The sequence below is a fragment of the Passer montanus genome, unplaced genomic scaffold, assembly GCF_014805655.1.
Source record: "Passer montanus isolate IOZ18808 unplaced genomic scaffold, ASM1480565v1 scaffold27, whole genome shotgun sequence".
In the NCBI taxonomy this organism is placed as follows: domain Eukaryota; kingdom Metazoa; phylum Chordata; class Aves; order Passeriformes; family Passeridae; genus Passer; species Passer montanus.
In genome coordinates this window covers 3,398,393-3,418,702 of record NW_024367372.1, presented here as the reverse complement: position 1 = coordinate 3,418,702, position 20,310 = coordinate 3,398,393, and the positions used below count along the sequence as shown (strand labels likewise).

At 39.9% G+C, this 20,310-nt stretch overlaps 1 protein-coding gene across 1 annotated transcript in view; it reads left to right on the top strand.

The window, feature by feature from the left end:
• Positions 1-20,310, top strand: part of KIF26A (kinesin family member 26A) — a 96,153-nt gene that overhangs the window by 62,239 nt on the left and 13,604 nt on the right. The window contains exons 4-6 of the mRNA XM_039712879.1: positions 5,258-5,441; positions 17,601-17,810; positions 19,820-19,913. Of these exons, the coding sequence (XP_039568813.1) occupies positions 5,258-5,441; positions 17,601-17,810; positions 19,820-19,913 (488 nt within the window). The remainder of the gene's footprint in view (positions 1-5,257; positions 5,442-17,600; positions 17,811-19,819; positions 19,914-20,310) is intronic.

The following is a 20,310-nucleotide window of genomic DNA, read 5'->3' as shown; positions in this document are numbered from 1 at the left end:
AGAATCAGGATAAAAATCACTTCCATGATGTCTGTCAAGGTCAAACCAAAAGTCTTGAGTAAGCACACTCTTGTGTAAAGTCCAGAGTTCAGGATATTTAAGGCTTGGACTGTACACTTGTTTGGCCTTGACCCTTTCAGTGAAGCCCTTCAGCATTTTCACAATGTGAATAATGATAGTGATCTCTGAAAGATAAGACTGGCCAAGAACACTAAAACTGTTAATATTTAATGAGTCACGTTGAAATGAATGTACAGAAGTTTTCTTTTATTATTCTTGTCAGTGGAGCTTAATAATGGGAAGCAGGAGTTGCAGATCTGTTTCTGACTTGTGGCAGAAAATGTACTTTTGTCCATAAATGTACTGTGTCCATTAAGTCCTCTGACTTTATCTCAGTTGACTCATTTGTAGTACATGTCCCAAAGTATATTTCATAGCTCTTTTCCTTCTGAAGGTAAAGAAAATTCACAAAGTTTTAAGAAAAATTTTTATCACTTTGCATAGTTATGAAAGTTTCAAATCTAATTTTATTTTTTTTTTTGTGGAGAAATTATGCTCAGAAGGAGTGCTTTAGGGATTTAAACTGTGCTGTTTACTTTCACAGCTATAATGTGCAGAATGTGTGCAGGGAGTGTAAGCTAGCAGCAGCTTGCTGTACATCAGAATATCTGAAATGTCATGCTAACAACATAGGCAGAATTTAAAATTAAAAATGGCATTTCATCTAGCAGGCTTTGTAGCTGCTGTTGTTGCACAGTCTTGTTCCCTAGGTGTTGAGCATTATGTAATTGATCTGGCTGTGGTTTTCCTCGCTGGTCTCATCCATGCATAGCAGAAAACCTAGTAATCTGTAAATCGTGTGGGGGAAAGAGCAGGTTAGAGACTGTCCCTTGTCATTTGGTATTTGAGTGCCCCTGCATGTGCCATATATTAGTTTTATTTTCTACCGTGACGCCTTGCTATGAGGAAAGAACTCTCCAGAGTGTCTTTAAAGACATCTTCTATTAAAGAGGGAAAGAGTTAAGCAAAATGCAGACAGTAGATCTCACAGCTGGAGGTAAAAGCAATATCCCTGGATGTCTCTCATGCTTTAATTGGAAGAGAAGCGTGAGAGTGTAGGGCTTAGTTTCCCTTGTGAGAGTGTTTTGTAGAAGAGTGGTTGTGAAGGCTGAATGGGGAAGGAGAAGATAGGTGGAAAGTGTAAAACTCTAACAGAGCTATGACAAATGTTTGGCACATGCCAAATGACTGTAATGCTTACATTTTGTGTAGAATTCCCTAAAGGTCATAATTTTCCCTGAGGAAACAGAAGTTGATACTGAACAAGGTCAGGCAGCCCATTGTGGTGCTGAAAGTGTGTGTGAGGGCCTCCTGTGCAAGATTAAATTTGAGAAAAAGAAGTAGGTCAGGCAATGGAAATGGCACCAAATTAGGCTCCCTTCAGACAGTGGTCTGGTGTGAGCTCGAGTTCTTTCTGGTGCTAGGCAAAAAGGGCCCAGTTCAGGAGAGCTTTGACAACATCTCCATGGAACAAATTCCCCCTGAGAAAAGGAATTCTGGAGAAAAGACACAACTGAAAACTTAAGTGTAAATTCAGGAATGTGTTGTTGGATAGGGACTGCAGAAGGTCTGGCACTCTGGAGTGTCTCAGGACTGGCTCCATGGAAATGCATCCTCTCATGGATTTTACTGAAGTAAAGAGGTTTGTGAAGTTAGGTTTTGCTTGGTTTATTTGGGCCCATGTCCAGACCAGCTTGGCCTATATTTTGGCCTAATGAGTAGGTGGCTGGCATGCCACCAAGTGTATTGTTTGTTCTGCAAGAAGTCCATAGGGATTGATGAGTGTTTGTGTTGTGCTCTTTGCCTGGACCTGTCCAGGAGCCCAAGCAGAGCATGTGAAAGAGGCTGCCCAACTGGCTTTCTGTTAAAGAACTGACTGTGCTTTTTATAGGAGCTGAGGATGACTATTACTTGAATTCATACTCATAGTCTACAGTTTGATAGTGATGTGTTGTTTTGCCTAAATTGCCCTATGCTTTCAATTAGATCCTTAGCCTTTCCCTTTTAGAAAAGAAACCCAAAACAACAAACAAAATCAAACCCAGCAAGCTGTTTGATACTGCTTTTGCAAGTTGTCCGTGGTGTTCCAACTCCAGAAATAACCTTGTTTTAATGTCAGACAAAGCAATTCTTGCATTCAAGCACAGAGAGGTTGTAATTAAGCTTTGTGCACTTTTACCTGACAAGAGATGCTTTTTAACTGTGAACCACACACATCATTATTAGTGCAGTTGGCTGGTTGCCCATCAAAGCACTGATTATTTTCTACAACAGCTACTCCAGTTCCTCTCCTTTCAGTTTCCTGTTATCTCACATGGACATCAACAGTCCCTTTGCCAAATTTCTTAGTAAAATCATCGCCCTCCAGACTCACAGGAAGAGGATTTATCAGCACTACAGCAGTTAATTGCTTTTGGTAGCATATGCCACTGTCCTTTGAACAGTGGAGGTACAGGAAGGTTACACACACCATCATAGTGAAACTGGTTTGAAAGGGTTCTGTCTTGGTGCAGAAGTTAAGGCAATTAGTAACAGATTCAGTATCTTGGATCTGCTTATCAAAATGTCCCACAAATGTGCTACCGAGGTGTTTTGAGAAATGCTGTACTTCTAAAAAGTGGCATTTTCTGTTCATTTTTTATATGCCTTGCTTAGCTTGGCCTTTTTGGGTGCAGTTACTCATTGAGTGTAGTGCTTAGCTGCTTGAACACACAATTCCTGAGTAAATTTGTTCTTTGTATCTCATTCTCTTTCATGTATGTTTCCCAAAGGAGCTCCTTCAGCCAGATCTGTTACAGGAGTAATTATTTCATCAGGATTTAATGTATATCTTGATTGCACTTTGAAGACATTCTCTTGAGGAGTTTTTATAATTTCAACAAGGGATCATAGCATGTAAACAAGAAAATAAACATTATCTTTCATATTAATCAACAAGACAATTAAATAATAAGCAGGATTGTTAATTGGTACTTGGAGATAGATGCTAATGACTGTCTTGAGTTCCACAATGACAGTACCAACAGGTAGAGACTCTTTTCTGCACAGTAAAGCTGCATATAATTTAGCAGGCATTATGGTTTTAATGTGCAGCTGCAACCACAGTGAAGCTGTGCAACTGTGTTCCTGGTGTCCTATTTCAGCATATGTTTTCCTACTGAATGAAGTATTAGCAAGGGGGTTTGAGATTCAGGCAGTTAAATCAGTTCTCATTGCCACCAGACTCTTGAGGTTCTGTATAAACCCATGCTTGTGGTATTTTGCTTCACTGTGGGTTGTAGTTCCTGCTGGTTTCAGGATGCAGTAGGAGTCAAAAGCTTCTTCTTTCCTCAAAGGCAGAAGTCCAACTTGCTCCTCAAAAGACAGTGCCTTTGGGCTCCCTCTGAGTTTGGAATTAGAGCCTCATTTTTTCATCACATGAATCTTTGTATTCTTCTAAATACTGCAGTGTTTATAGAGGGAGAAGGAAGCATGTAGGGGGTCTGCATCTCTGGAAGTTGAAATAAAAAGGTTCAGGAGTTTAACACACACAAGTTTTGGAATATAGAGAAAAGGACTGGGAATTTTGGAGATCTGTATTGAGAGTCCTGCTGTTGTACTAACTAGCTAATTTTAACTCAAGTGTCCAGTTTTGCTCCTCAGACACAGCCAGTTCTTTGTACTGCTGCTCATTTGAAGTCAATAGTGCAGCTGGGAGAAACCGTGCAGCCCTTCTGCTTTTGGTGCTAATTTTTATTTCTAACTCAGAATGAATATAAGCAAAGGAGCAGTTTCCCTCTCTGATCAGTTTACTAAGCTGATTAAGCCCGAGGCTGCCTGACAATGCTGACAAGATGCATGGCAAGGTTGGGGTTCTAGATTTACTCTTAATTTGTTATGACAGCAAAACGCTGCCTTGGTTTGTCCATGGGTCTGTTGCTTATAATACTTCACAGATGCTAGTGCCAGTTTGATCTCACTGAAAAGTACTTGGAGATCTTGGGCTGAAAGACATGATGAAAACAAAGTCATTTTACAAAGATACTAATTTGTTCAAAGTGACAAGCCCTTACATTGCAAGCATGGAGCAGAATGGCAGTTTGTCCCCAAAAGACCTGCTGGCATCAGCAGTGTGGTCTCAGCATGTCCCCAGATGCTGGCAGTGGGGCACCTTGTGCCTTTGCTGCCCTAACAGTCATTCAAAGGAGTGCCAGAAGGTAACAATTTGGATGCTTTTGTGATATTTATCTGTGGATGGACTGTCTACTGACGGTGTCAGGGTCAGAGCACAAGTGTCTTTTTCAGGTGGTAAAGCTCTCGTTGACTTCAAGAGAGCTGAGATTTCACCCTCATTGCCATGCCCAGTTGCCCAGCATGTGCTTGCCAACATATATTTTATTCTGCTTAAAATAATCACTCTGCAGGATTAATTTTATTTTGTCCTGTAGGGAAGAGTTTCTGTTTTGGTTTCTTGCCTATATTGTTTGGTGCTGTTCATGGGGAATAGCAGAAAAAACAGATTATGTTCCTATTTTTACGCACAAGGAAGAATGTTACAATTTTAATTGTATGTTCTAATTTTTGCTCCTTCTTCATCTTTTATGTTTTGAAATTCTACATTTCAAAAGCAGGATCATTATCATTCAGCAGATTAAAGCGTGTCTTTTTAATAGCTTTCCATTTTAATGCAAAAGAATGGAATTGGGGAGGCAAAACCAATTGGTCTTGAAGGAAATTTCCTATTATCCAAGGATTTTCTGTGCAGCCAACAGGAGAGGATCTTGAGCTCGGCTGACTTGGAGTGCTGTCCTCTGCCTTGAGTAACTTGTAGAGTACAAAGAACCACTTTCATAATGTTATCACCAGCAAAGTCCATCTGGTTCTGCCAGTGACAAGGGGATTTTTTAGTTTTTTATTACATCTGTGAGATGTTAGTTTTTTAGGATTCAGATGTCAGGCTGTTGGGGGAAAGAAAGACAAGTTAGATTATAATTGAAATTTTGTTGGTGGAGAAATTAACTGAATATTTTGCCAGTAGTTTTTCTACCCATATTTCCTTTATTAGTATCCTGATGGCTTGTTCTTATGAAATCAGATTAGAATGCAATGTCTTGATTTGTTAAGCAGGCAGTGATGACAATGAGCATCTGTTTGTCTGGTTCAGTTTCCTTTTACCACCTAAGTAACATTGTCCTTTCTTGCTATTACTTTTATACAGAGCAGCACAGAAGCTTAACCTGTCTTCGAAGAGAAAGAAATGCCATCCACCCCTGCCACACACACACGACTTCTCTATTTATGCTACTAACTTCAGTGGCATCCTGCAGCTCTGTCCTCCCCCAGCACCACCATGCCTTCTGAGAGCTGTGTCCAAAATCAAGGACAACCCTGGCATTGGAAAGGTAACTTTGGATTTCAATATTTTAAAATATTTTTCTGGACAATTTTTAACTGGGCTGGAAGCTTCTGGCCTAGAACAGAGCTGGATTGACTCAGGAAAAGGGTCTTGGGATAGAGAAAGAGCCACATCCACTTGAATGTGCCTGAGTGCTGTTACCTCCTGTGGACTTGGCAGAGTAAGAGAAAATTTCCTTTGGCATCCAAACCCAGTGGTCCAAACCCTGTGCCCACACAGGCTTCAGCTGTGGAACAATTAGTCTCTGTGTTGCCAGCAGGACTCAGGCACTGGTGCTGTCTCTCTGCTGAGGTTAAGGAGATGTGCTGATGGGCTTTGTTTCCCTCTGCTTCACTTGTCATTGTAAGCGTATGGAAATGGAGTAGCAGTCTCACCAACTGCAGGAAATACAGCACCTTTGAAATGAAAAATTTGGGCTAAGTTTATCTAAAATTAATTAAAATACAACCCAATTACTTGGAGCTTTAGTCATATTTATAGCTGTTTAATCTCCCACACAACAGAGTCTGAATACTTATTTACATAGGGTACAAGAGATTAGTGTTTGAAGATAGAATTGAAGTATGTAATGTGCACAGGAGAGCTAAAATATGCACCTGGAGTAACTATACAAATCTGCATTAACATAAAGAATTTGTCAGCCTGAATACCTGGAGCTGACACTTGCTCACAGAGAATACTCCGTATTTCCTAACTGAGTTTGTGTTTAATGGAAAATAAAGGGGAAATTTGGGCTGTTTTAAGAAGGTGAAAAGTCACAGAGGAAATGGATTGGTTTTTTGTTCCTGCTTTTCCAGTGTCTTAGAAAAGAGGATGTAATGATGGAATGCAGTAAACCTGGCACAGTAATTTAGACATGCCCAGGTAGAGTAAGGTTTGCTAAGGAAGATCCTTTCTATGTGTGAGTTTTAACAAAACCCTTTTTTTGTGCCTGTTTTCTTTTTTTACTGTTTGACTCAGTACATGGCTGTGGCCTCAGGAATAACAGGGAGCACTGGCATTTCTGAGGCACTTTGCCTTGGGAGACCTTTAAAGTATGACTGTATATCCTTGTGCCTACAGCCCAATAAAACTGTCTCTGCCCTTGTGTGCCTGCAGCTGTGTGTAGCCAGGAGACTGCAGCCTTTTCCCTGTGCTTTGAGGGCAGCTGGAACTTCCCAGCATGACTTGTTCCTCATGGAAAGCTCTGGTTTATCTGGTGTCTTCAAACAGATTAACTGGGTCTGTGATTAAGTGCGTGATTCCAGAGGGCAGGAGATAATATGCCTTGGGTGATGTGATCTCCCTGCTGTTTTCATTAGTGAGTAGAATGGAGAACTTTCCAAGAGAAAAGCTCCACCAGAATTCCAAGGATGTGGCAGGAGCCTGATCAGCTCAGCTGTGGGAGCTGCTCCTCCAGCACAGGATATGTCTGTCTGTTGACCCTCAAAATGTCTGTTATTTAGCTCTTGGCTGAAAACATGAAAAACATAGAATTGCAGAATATCCTGAGTTGGAAGGAACCTACAAGGATCATAGAGCATTGAAGGTTCTGTTTGTTGTGATTCTTGGGCATGGTCCTATGCCGGGCCAGGAGCTGCACTCAATGATCCTTGTGAGTCCCTTCCAACTCAGTCCCTTCATATTCTGTGAATCTGTGAGGGGACTCAATGATCCTTGTGAGTCCCTTCCAACTCAGCATATTCTGTGAATCTGTGAGGCTTCCAGCTGTGTCCTTCTCACCAAGTACTTTTTGACCACAATTTGGAAGAATCCTGTGCTTTGCTGGAGAGGATGAGAGCTCTCTGTTAATTGAATCAGCCCTTTAGTTCTTGAGTTGAGATTTAGAGCATCCAAATGGTGATGGGATAGGCTAGTTACCAGTTTTAAAGCTCCTCAAAACCCAAAGTTTCCATCTCTGAAACACAATGTAAGATGTGCAGTACCTACTAAATGTCTCTTAACACATTCCTCTTTTGCAACTTTATAAATATCAGTGTTTGCCTTTAAAAAACCCTCCAGCAATACAGCTTTTTTCTAAAAATTATCAGTCAGCTCAGATGTGTCTAAATTCTTAGAACTTTTGATCCCAGAAGAAGTGTCACTCCTCTATAGGTGTTCTTTAGTACTAAAAATTCATAGTTTCACCTTTTCTGAACAATGCCAAACAGCTTTTGGTGGCATTTAGCTCACTGTGCATTAACACTCCATTATTCTCTTAACACATTCCTCTTTTGCAACTTTATAAATATCAGTGTTTGCCTTAAAAAAAACCCTCCAGCAATACAGCTTTTTCTAAAAATTATGAGTCAGCACAGATGTGTCTGAATTCTTAGAACTTTTGATCCAAGAAGAAGTGTCACTCCTCTATAGGTGTTCTTTAGTACTAAAAATTCATAGTTTCACCTTTTCTGAACAATGCCAGACAGCTTTTGGTGGCATTTAGCTCACTATGCATTAACAATCCATTAATTCCTACTCATTGGCTTCTGCTGATCAAGTTTTACTCAGCTGGTGTCTCATGATGAGGGTGACAGGAATAAAGTAATTACTTTTCTTCCTCACTGCTTTAAGTATCGCAGCAGTGGAGAGAACAATCAGTAAACACTGGAAGTTGTGCTGTGGTCCTCTGTTAACATCAGTCTCTCTTCTAACAGCTTTTTACTTTACATTCCTCCTGGTTATCATTTTCCTCACCTTCTTTGTGCAGCCTGTCCAATAATGAATATAAGATACCCATATATGGAACAGAATCAGTGATGAATTCTGTAGTCACTTTTTCCTACCACAGCATCTGTGGCTGTGGTTGGTACTCTGTTGTGGTTTGGGTGATCATTCCCCTGTCATCAGTGTCCCTCACTGTCACTGTGTGGTTGCAGTGGGTTAAACAGCTGGTGGGGCAGCCTTTTGCTCCCTCATCTCTGAGGAGAAGTTGTTGTGCAAGAATGAAAAATAGAGGAACAGACTGGAAACCCTTGCAGTGTCCAGGATGCTTCAGTGAGAGGAATGTGCCTCCCTTTATGAAGAAATGAGGAGATGAATGATATGCCAACTGTGCCAAAATACTATTTATTCTACATGAGTAGTGCCTGAATACTACAGTGACTAATTATTGTTTGTACTGACACATTCTGTGCAGTCCCATTTCTTGCAAATACACTGGAAGCTTAGAGTAAAGTACATGTTGAAGCATTTACAATGGCAAATATGACTGGCTTTCTGTATTGTCTCTGCAGTAGTAATTCTTAACATTCTTTCCATCCACTGATACTGAAGGTTGGTTCAATACATTGTAAAGAGATACAGAAGCAACATGGAAAATGTGATATAGTTTTTGGGGCCAACAGAAAAGTTGTTCTGAACTGGGTGATGGGACAGTTGAATCTAAGGAACTGATTGAAAGTAGCATCTGGACTATCTTGTGTTCTTCTGGGGTGTCAATAACTGAACAGGTCCTGCCAATGGTTGTGGGACCTTGTCTTGAACATTTGAGCACACATTTGGGGAAAGGAAGAGGCTTGAGTTCTTGCTTTTCATAAGCTACATGGCTGCAGCAAGTGCAGTTACTGTGCATTTTGAGCACTGCTGGGCAAGGCAGGAATGTGGAGATATTGTGATGGCCAGTTCTTGCACTTGCACTCAGTTATTGATTATTTGAGCCCAAGATCTAAATTTATTCTTAATTTCACATCATCATCTCCATGCTTATCATCCAGTTCTTCTGTGGTAAAATTGCTATAGAGCTTTTATGGTTGAATAGATTTGTTATTAGAGACTTACTGCAACAGAGAGCCCTTAAATATCTTTTGCAATTTATATTTATAATTTCTCACTGTTTCAAGTAGTCTTCTGGAAGGTGGAAAATAAATGTCTTATTAATTTCTTTTACATTTCAGAAATACCAATTTTTTCTGCTTATAATAATTTCAGCAGCAGTGTGTGGACTTGTCCTGTGATACAAATCTTTAATTAAGCCTTTTGCTTAATTTTCTTTAGTAAGATTGCAAAATGTTATACACTCTCACAGGTGCTTGTGGGGTTGTTAACACACGGGAATTCCAAGCAGGGAAAAGTTGAAAAAGGCGCAACAATTTAGAACAGCAGGCCTGCCTTGGACCTGTGTTTCATATAATCAACAGAAATCAAACTCCTGCACAAAGGAAGATCCCTTCAAAAGGGATCAATTCAAACTGGATACTGAAAGGAATTTTGCACACCAGCTGATAAATGTTACATAGCAAAATTCATGCCTTTCTCTTGAATGTGCCAAAAGCATCAGAGTCCAAACCATTTAGTTGAATCCTACTTAAAAGGCAATGATCCAGTGCACTATGATTCTTGTAACTGAATCATTTTTGTGGTCTCTCTGGGTGTTATTAAATTTAATGTCAGAATAGTAGGAAAGACGTCTGAAAGCCATTTAATATTGTCACTGGAAAGAAGTTAGATTATACTCAATTTCTGACATTAATGTGCTACTTAAGATAATTTATCATATTGTGGTATTAAGAAAGACATCCTTTTTACAGTGGCTGCTGTATAGCATTCTAATGGGCTATTTTTCTTTAGCATGGTGTGAAGCCTTTTTCATGCAAAATGTTATTTTCTGGGGTTCTATTCAGCTCATTCTTTATAATACTGCATCACTTACAACAGCAACTTTAAGTGCTTGTCTCTTCCAAGGATTCTGTCAATTTTTTTAATGTTAGAATGACAGAATGCTCCTATGTGAGACAATTGAAGTGGAGCATTTAAAGAGAGCCTGAATTGTCAGACATGTTTCTTGGACAGGTATATGCATACTGCTCTCCATTTATGAGTTTAAGACATTTATTTCCATTTATGTTTTACTAAGCCATAGCTAAGGTACTGCTGATATGATTTACTGATCATGCAGGGCTGTCTTAAGTGTGCTGTGTGTCCCATTCACTGATTCTTATGGTGGTTTGATGACGGATAACAAATGGGTACTTAATTTTGTCATCTTTACTGCTCCTCGTTCCCTAATGACTGAAGCGTTATTTCTGATATAAGTCATGTTTCACAGTAAGCACTCTCCTATCAATGTAGGTACCACTGTATCATCCAAGCTACTTGCATCCCTGCCAAAACACCTTGAACTGCTTAAACAAAAATGTGAAAAAGTGAGATAAAAATACATAAGTTCTTGTACTTTGTTTTCACCTTGAAAAAATGAAATAGTTTTCTTTCATGTTTTCTGAGAGTACAGAATCAATTCTTTTTTAGCATAGTACTACATAGAAGTGATTTTTTTTTAAAAAAAATTGTTTTAGGTTCTCCCAGGGGAGCTAGATGCTCTATGCTAGTGTGGCAATTTCGCATATAAATTTGTCATCCATTGGTAGTGGCAGTATATGAAAGGCTTGTAAGAACCACCCACGGTAAAACAATTTAGCAAGGGTTATATATCTGTCAGTTACAATTAAATCCATGAAAAATATTGGCTCTGAACTAGGACTTTTGTAATTTGATTTACACTGTAGTTGAAAAATAAGTGATTTCATTGGAAAATGGTCTTTATTCAATGGAATCTGAATTCCTTGTAATTTCTTGGTGAGAAATCTTAATTCAGAATGGTGGGTGTCTTAACGTAGTTATTTAATTAACCTGCTGTTATACGCCATTTTGTGAACATTGGACAAAATTAACTTCCTGGCTGCACAATGCCTGTCAAGGATACGTGTTTCTAGGGAATATTTAGTGTCCATTCAAATTTGTTATAATGACATTTATTGCTAAAGACCAAATTGCTTGTTCATTTAGGGATTATGATACCACTGTAATGCAGAATATGACCAGCATTTTTAAAATGGATTCCAGTATAGTGCCAGCACCTTCCAAAAATACAGAGTTCATTTTAGTAAAAACGGCTTGAGCACATGTATTTTAAAATTTTACATGCTTTTTAATCCATTCCTTTTCATTTTTTTCCTTCTCATTATGTCTAATATGAAACTTGACAACTATATAAGCATCAGATGCTAACAAAGCATCACTACAAAAACATAAACACTGCACATCCTTTGATTTCGAAGGAGGTACCATATGTTGCAGTTATGCCTGTGCTAACATACTTGGCTGGGTCAGGACCCTAATTTCCTCAACATTCAAAAAGCCATGGAATCTACTCATTACCTAGTGAATTAGTGGAGTCTTCTCTGTCTACATGTCTGTCCCTAATTAAACTGTGTAGGGTGTTGGACACCCTCCACCGAAAGATGAATGACCAATTTTCTAAGATATATATACAATTTTTTTTTATTTGTTGCCTAAAACATGTTGTAGAGGTCCATGATAGTCTTAGGAGCAGAATTCAAATAATCTGGTTCTTTAACTGTGAGATGGTCCTTCCCCTTTCTCTGGTCTTAAGAGTTTAAAATCTTTCCATCTCTTTTGCCTATGGGGTAATAATCTATGAGAACCTGATTGTCAATCTCCTGTCTGTTTCTGTCTAGAATTATGTGGGATTGTGTCATTCTCTCTGTTGATCGGTGGCTCTTTTCTCTGCAAATTCAGGCTTGGACATGATTTCTTCTGGTACAACACATGCCTCACTGGTTTTGGAGTTTTGTATTCTTTGATGTGTGGCTTTGCGATAGCTCCATTCAGTTCAGATCCAAAATATATGGGCCTTACTAGATAAAATTGCTATCTTGCCTTTGAGCATCCATCTCACCTTCGACTTTCAGTTGCTTCAAATTTTGGGTTTCACAGGTTTTTGGTCTGTCTCTTCCTTTTTCCAGACCTGCTTTCCAGCACTGACATACTCTTGATGCTCTGCACTTTGACGAGTCCTGAAGCCAGCCCATTATTTTGGTTGGTGTGACTCCCCTGTCCTGTTCTCCTCCACCCAGGCTGGTTCAGTGTGTTGGGGAGATCTGGAAGTTATGAGCCCACACCAATGGGTCACGTGGCAGTGCTGGAGAAGGTCACAGCATGGGAACAGTGACTCCACATGACAGTGGGGCAGAAGGTCCCTCCTTGTGACCTTCTGGTGTGAAATGGAGTAGTCAGTGTCAAAGGAGGAGGAGTGCTGCAAGGGGAGGAAGGGCTGGTGCCAGCCAGGATGTACATCCCTCAGTTTCTGAGATATTGTGGTATTCAGGTGAAAACTGTTAAATATCCATCTAGATTTGACTTTCATAAAGGTTAAATATCTCAAGGTCTGGAGTTTTGTCTCCAGACTCCAACGGGTTACTGACATTTGAGTGGATCTGTGATTCTCTAGTGATCTCATAATCTAAAACTTTATGGGGCTTTGCCCCAGAGTCCTCCACATAGCCTTGTCTTCCACACAGAAGACTTTTCTTTCTTCCTGCCCCCCCCCCCACTTTTTTTTTATCCACCCTTTTGCTGATTTGTCTCCTTAAAATCCCATATGTTTGCATAAAACTGGTGATTTTTGTTCTTATGCTTCAGCATCCATCCCTTAGGTTTGCCCTTGCATAGCTGGAGCAAATGAATTCTAGTAGCTGTTTTCTTTTGTCACCTTTCTTTGCCATGACTTCCACTGTAGGCTGACAGATAAACTTAAAAAAAAAATAGTTCTTTGATTGCTTGGAACCTGTCTCTCACCCTTGCCAGTAAAGGTTAAAATGACACCAATTGTTGTGCTGGGTGAGGAGCCTCTGACCTTATGCCACCCATTTCTAGAGCTTTTCCAAATTAGATCCTAGTTTATTTATTTTTTTGAATTCTTTATCTTGTAATGACATATTCAAGATATAGTTACCATCTTTTTTTCCCAAGTACTTTTGATTTTAATAAGATTTCCTTAAGCAATTCTGCTGACCTCCTGGTTTCTGCATATACAGGAATTTGGAAAAGTTCAGTAATGGAATGTGAACCCCCAGTGTACAAACCCCACCAGATTAGAGCCAGTTAATTAATGAGATACTTCAGTTGTTTCCATGACTTAGGCTGTCTTCAGGCACTGAGAAAAATGTTAATAATGTGCAAATATTGTGATATTTATGTTTCTTTTATTTTTATTTACAGAAATTGAACTCAAATACAAACCGAGCCTATTTTTCCATCAACATCCTCATTATTATTAACATACTATCCAGTATTCAGTGCCTGCATGAATGTCTATGTACAAAGTCTTATATACTTCATATTTATAAACTTTCACTTGTAATTATTTTTTACTTTGTGTCGTTCTGTGCATTGAAGAAGAAACAACAAAAGCAGGGGAAAAAGGTAGTAATAATACCAACTTTTAGCAAAAAGGGTCATTCCCATCACAGGATGGATGTCTGGGTTAGCTCTCCTTAAGGAATATAAAAGTTGCGGGGTGCCCTGTGCCTGAGATGACTTTTCTGAAATCACCAAATTTGTATATTTTCCTTCTTTATGTTGTCTCTCTCTCCCCTCACCCCCAATCCTTTTAGCTCTCTTTGATTCCCACCCCCCTTACCTGTTCTTTTTCCTTTAGACCTGTCTTGTTCTTCCATTGCTTGAGTCATTCTCCTCTAAATCCCTTTTCTTGTGTTTCTTTGCTTTGTACAAATGTAAGCAGTCACTGGTACCACTGCAGTTGGAGATGACCCCAGAAACCTGAACATACTGCCAAATAATTGCCACAAAAGGTGGGATCTTGAGTGGGCCGGAAATTAATTGCACTCAATTCCGTTAATTCATTTTCTTAAGCAAATAAAAGCATTAGAGTGCAGTCACTGCTGATTTGCTCCCTAGTTATGGGCCAAAGCTACTTTCAAGTTTATAGTCCCTGTGTTATCCTGAATCCTCCCCTCCCTGCAAGCCCTTGTTTCTGGATGGACCACATATTGCTGTCTCTACAGGTGAGCATGCCTTTGTATGAGAAGCAGATAAAGAGACCCAGGAGAAGCTGCAGTTAAACTGCTCCTTCAGGCAAGAGCCAAGCTGGCTCTGTAGTACTCACACTGTACTGTTTTCCTGCAGTATTAACTCCAGAAGAATACTGGGATGAGCTTCGGAGCTGAGAGTGTAAACCTGTCACTTAAGATTGGTCCTCAACCACAGGCATGCAGGAAGTGTGAGAAGAATAAACAGTATTACATCAAACCTTTCCTTTCTACACACAGAAGCATGTGCATGGACCTGGGATCTGCTTGCTCTCAGTTTTTGCTCTTGTGAAGGGATATGTTTGAGTAATCTTTGTGCTTGATGGTACTTCCATGAGCATTTCTGCTTTATTTCTGAGTGAAATCAGCCTGGCTCAGCATCATGAATGAGTGTGGCACATTATAACTCTGCAATTGCTGATAGATATCACTTACAGATATATTTAGTGGGCAGGAAAACTGAATATGAAATCTGTTTTTCTATTCTGAAAACCAGCTTTTAAACACAAAACACTAAAAGGGGAGGTCCCTCAGGCTGCTTTTCTCTCTCCCCTCACATTTGTCTTGAAAGCTCACTTCTATTGTAAACATGGAGATGACCCTTGAGACCTGTTAAGTTTGGGATTGGATCCATTATGGGAAGCTATTTTAGTATCTTTCTGATTCAGAGAGGTGGTCTTAAAAAGCTAATTTGTCACACAAGGATTTTCTGTGGCTGAAGCCATCATTGTGTTTAGGGGGAGCAATGCTCTGATGGAGGTAACTTGCTGTTTAGGTCAGGAGCAAGCCAATTTTCCTCTTATCCAAGCTCTGGCTGCTATAATCTAATAATAGATGGAAGAGAGAACAGAAAGGACTGTTTAGATAAGTGCTTCAAAAACAGCATATATTTTAAAATTCATTTTAATCAAGTGACCCTGAAGTGGGCATTTATACTTACATATATTTATATATTTATGTTTTGTTTCTTTTTTTTTTTGCCCTGAGGGAGGTTATTTTTTATGAGCACCTTGGTAGCATGTCAAGGTTGAGCTAGCAGGCTAATACACAAAGCTGGCTTCATGCAGCTTTTATGGGGAAACAGCCTTGAGTGTGTCACCTCTGATGCACTTTGCTTTTGAGGCAGCTGTTTCATTTATTCTAAGGTTTGCTTGTTTTCTGGGACTGTATTTTCATATTTGTATTACTGTGAAAGGTGAAAGAAAAAGTGTTGAATCAGGGGACAGCTTAGTCAATAGGTAGAAGAATTTGCTGCTATGTTTGATGGAGCCTCCTGCAGTGTTTATGGGAAGGGTTGGTTGTTTCTTAACCTCTTTGTTTGGAAGAAATGTTGGGGAAAAGCTCTTAGAGCTGCTTTGTGGAAAATATTTCCTTTGAGAGTGCTTGAGGAATTGTGTAGGGATGCCTGTGTGCAGCTTAGCCCCCATAGAGAGAAGGAGATGGAAGAATGGGACAGTTGAGAACTTAAATATTTGAATTTCCTGCCTCCCCAGCTGGTAAAGGCAGGGACAGTTCAGCATGGTGCTTCCTGCTGCTCCCACATCTGCTGTGGATCACCCTGGCTTGGCCACTGCATTTCACTGCACACACTGGGTGCAGATGTGTCTGCTGTCAGCTTTTCATCTTGTCTGGTACGAGCGTCCCTCAGTCCCTGAGGGTGGCTCAGCCTGCTCTGGTCTCTGCTTGTTGCCTGCATTTCACATGCTGTGCTTTGTTGAAGTAGATTTTCAGCTTTGGTTCTTCCTTTGCCAGTATCTCTGTGGACACAGAAGTGAAGGGGAAGTGCTGACTGTAAAGCCCATTTTTTGATACAAAGAATGTGTTCATGGAGTAAGTGCACACCATTTTAATGGCATAATGTTCTTGAAACGAAGTAGGAGTCGAGTTATTCTGGCATATTTGAGGTTACATTTAGTAAAAACCTTACTGAAATGGAGAATCATTCTTCATGAGAGACAAGTGCTTTTGAACCCATGTAATATCCAGCTGAGCCTGACTCATAGAACCATAGAATTGTCTAGGTTGGAAAGGATCTTCCAGACCAAGTCTAGCTGTTAGCCCGGCACTTCCAGGCCCACCACTAACCCATGTGCTTTAACAGGAATGGTGTTCCCTGGCTCAGTAGCCGTGTTGCAGAAGATGAAGGTGCTGATGGGTGCTGTGGACAGTGCATATGTAAATTGTTCCAGCTGTGGTACATTGCAGCCATGGAGGCTCTTCAGCCACCTGGTTAACTCTGGTGCTGTGAGAGCTGTCTGGTAGTTGAATAAGGAGATTGTACTGTGGTTCAGCTTGTTACTGGAACGTTTCATACACCATGGAAAAAGTAATTCTCACTGAACATTGCTTTTCTCTGAAGTCTGATCTGCGGGGCAGTTCAGAGTTGAGGTTGCACCTGTAATAGTAATTTACTTCAGTGCAAGGTGTATAAAACTTGCTGACATGGGAGCATTTCATAAGGCTAGATGGTTGTAAGTGGGTGTGAGGCAGTATTTCACAGGTTTTTAAAGTAAGAGTATGATATCCAGGAAGCTTAAAAGAAGCAGGTGTGCAGCTGTTGCTGAATTTTCCTGAGACCCAGTCACTTGGCTCCCATAAGGTGCTTTGGAAATCACAGCCAACATGTTGGAGCTTTCTAAAGATACTGTCTTAAAAACCTCTGTGTAGGATATCATAATTTTTAGTGCTGCAATAGAAGTGTACTTTTGTGAGAGGTTTCTTTTCAAGCTTTTTGACCTTTTAGTGGTATGTGGTTTGATTTCTTTTCCTTTCTTTTTTCCCCCCCATTAAATCTGCAACTAAGCACTGGAGAGCCTAGCAATGACAGCATAAAGGCAACTGCCTGGGACAGTTGTAAGGGAGACACCTTTTTATTAGAATAATATGAATGAGAAATTGAAAGTTTCTAGACTTATTTCAAATGCAGTAGCTGTCTGAGCCTTGTGTTATTCAGACTGATTTTCAAAGTGTCCCTTCGGTCACATTGGGTACTTGAAAGGCAGGAGAATAGAATTTTCTTTTCTTTGTCATCGTGTTACACCTGCAGTGGATCATACTTGCAGATCAGACATTTATAAATTGAATTGGTAAAACTGGAACAGCGTCAACTGAAGAGACAAAGTGCACCTTTGAAATCGAATTATTTCAGTGAAGACCCCAGGCTGGAAAATCTGGCTCTGTTTTTGTCCCACGGTTGTTCTGACACACCTAAACATGACAAACAAACACATCATGGGAAGGGGAGTGGGTTTGGGAGGAATGCTTTGCATATGTTTAGCTGGGAACTCAAGTTGTTGCTTTCTTCTGAATCCTTGCAGGTGAAAGTGATGGTAAGGATTTGTTCCTCTCAAGGGACACATGAAACGTCTGAATCCATGTCCTTCCTAAAGGTAGACCCACGAAAAAAACAAATCACATTTTATGATCCAGCAGCAACTGGGCCTTCCAATGCAGGTCACAGAAGAGGTGTTGTTGCTGTCCCAAAGATGTTTGCCTTTGATGCAGTTTTCCCCCAGGATGCTTCACAGGTACTGGAGTCACTCGTGTAAACCTCTTGAGTCTTCTCTTGGCCATTGCATTTGGTTGCCTGAGGAGTTCCTTCTGTTCCTGGGGAATTTTATTTGAATGAGTTACCTTAATGCCTGAAAAGAACATGGTAATTAATAGACAAGTGGGTAAATTCTTACATCTTCTCTTTAGTTGAGATGTAAAATTAAGGAATAATAGCTGGGGAGATAGATTTGCTGAGAAAATTTACTTCTTGTGTATTCTCTTGTTAGAGAAAGGCACACAGTCAGCTTGAAATCCAGTTTCTATCCAGCTAGGTTTTAACTCATTTGATGGGACTGAAATAAAGTCCTTCCTCACAGCTTTCAATGGGAAATAAACATGTGCTTAATGTTAAACTAAATGCTGTTAGGAGGAAAGATAAAGCTAACCCCTTGGGATTGTTATACTGGAACAGGGAGCTTTTACATTATCTGCACCTTTTCCAGTTTATTTGTACTGTGATTTTGGCTGATTATTTTATGTTGATGGTTGTGCTGATGGTGGTGCATGTCTTTCTTTCGGCCTGCAAAAGGGAGCATTTATTCAGTAGTAGCCCCAAACCTGAAATTTGCTACACAGACAGGATGGCTGCTCTTTGAGAGGATTAGAGTCTGCTGTATATTCAGCGAGGTTGCCCTCATGGGCATCTGAAAATTCCTTCTATGAAAAATCTTTGGTTCAGAAAGTAAAATCCTAGGACAGCTTTAAAAGAGCTAATTCAACAGCATTTGAAGAACTACACCAAGTCTGGGCTGCTGGAAAAAAATCAGGCTGAAAAATAGTGCAAAGCATCCAAAGTGAAAATAGTCTATTAATGTTAAGAGAATATGACAAGGTTTAGTTCATAATCTGCTCTTCAGATCTTCTCCTAGGATTTTGTTTAATTTTTTGGATCCCAGACTGTAGATAAGAAAAACTCTATTGAGTCTAAATTCTAGACAAGCACTAAAGATGGGGAATAGCTTCTCCCACACATCAGTGCCCAAAGCACAGGTGGCCACAACCCAAAGCTGTTTTTAGACCCTGCATAAGTTCAAGCAGGGTCTTTGTGCAGAAGTATGCAGCAGGGATCCCAACATGAGTCCAGAACTGGAAGTGAGGTTTGCTTACCTGTGCTGCCAGCCCTGCTGCAAGGTGGCTGGTCACAGCCTGCGTGTCTGCTGGTTTTGGCACCAGTCCTTCAGGCTGTTGACCCCTGGTTTGGAATGGCTTTTCAGCTCCTTGTGGCAGGGCTGTTGGGTGGCCTGTTGTGATGTTTTTGGGTGATATTGGTGACTACTGGGTGATACAGTGACACAGAAGTACTACCACTCCTTCTGTGGAGGTGTTGTTGCTGGAGGGAAGCTTGCTGCCATGCACCTGCAAACAGAGCCTTATCATTTCACTGTAGTTACATATTTACAGCAGCCCCCTCCCCTGCCCCCCAGTTGCTGTACTTAATAGATCATCTTATTGTGTGTTTGAAACCTTCCCTGACGTGGATAAACTGGTTTTAGCACAATCAAGTATTTTAGCAAGGTTTCTTTATTGATGATGATGTTTCCACTGGAAGAGGAAAATGTGATACTATGAAATCTTATTCAGGGATCTTAATGCATTTTCTCCACTATGGATGTCTTTTTAATTCCTGTGAGCACTCCTGAGTAGCTTAATTTCAGTGGAGTTGCTACTATTACTAAATAGCCTTGGCTAAGCTATTATACCAGCAGGAAGCCTGGTTGGATAGAATTCAGTTTGCTACATTAGTCATAGAATCAATATTCCAAGAGAATAGGTTTAATAGAATTGAAAACTATTTTAGGCTGTAGTAGCATATTTTATTATTTTTTAAGATAGCATAGTTACTAAAATAATAGGACTGATGCCATAAAAATGGGGAGAGTATTGTGCCTCAAAAATATTGAATCATTCATTTCATTACAGAAGAATAGTAAAAACCACAGCAGTATATGCTCTTTCACTTACTTGTCTCCAATTTTTCTTTCAGGCTGAGGTATGCTCTGGAACAGTAGCAGAAGTAATCCAGTCTGTTGTGAATGGTGCAGATGGTTGCATATTTTGCTTTGGTCATGTCAAGCTTGGTGAGCTCCCAAATTCGTTACAGTTAATTACTATGTCAGTCTGGTAATTACATGCTGTCAGCTCCTGGAACAATAAACCTGGAGTATATGAATAGATTAGAATTTCTTTTTAATTAGCTTTGCAAACTTATCACGGTTTATTTCTACACTGTGATTGTAAGTTTTAATTTGAAAAGGTAAAATGTAGCATCAGATTAGCTTATTCAAGAGCAAGTTTATGTAGGTGCATTGTGATGAAAATCAAAAGATCAGAGATGTTTTTAACATTAATTTACTGTGGGTCTGGCTTATGAAACTTGCAAACCTAATTGAATAAATAGTCATGGGTTATTAATTAAATACTTTGAGTTTTTTTATCTGTTCTTTTTTCCCTTATCTGTGCAGCACATGGCATTAC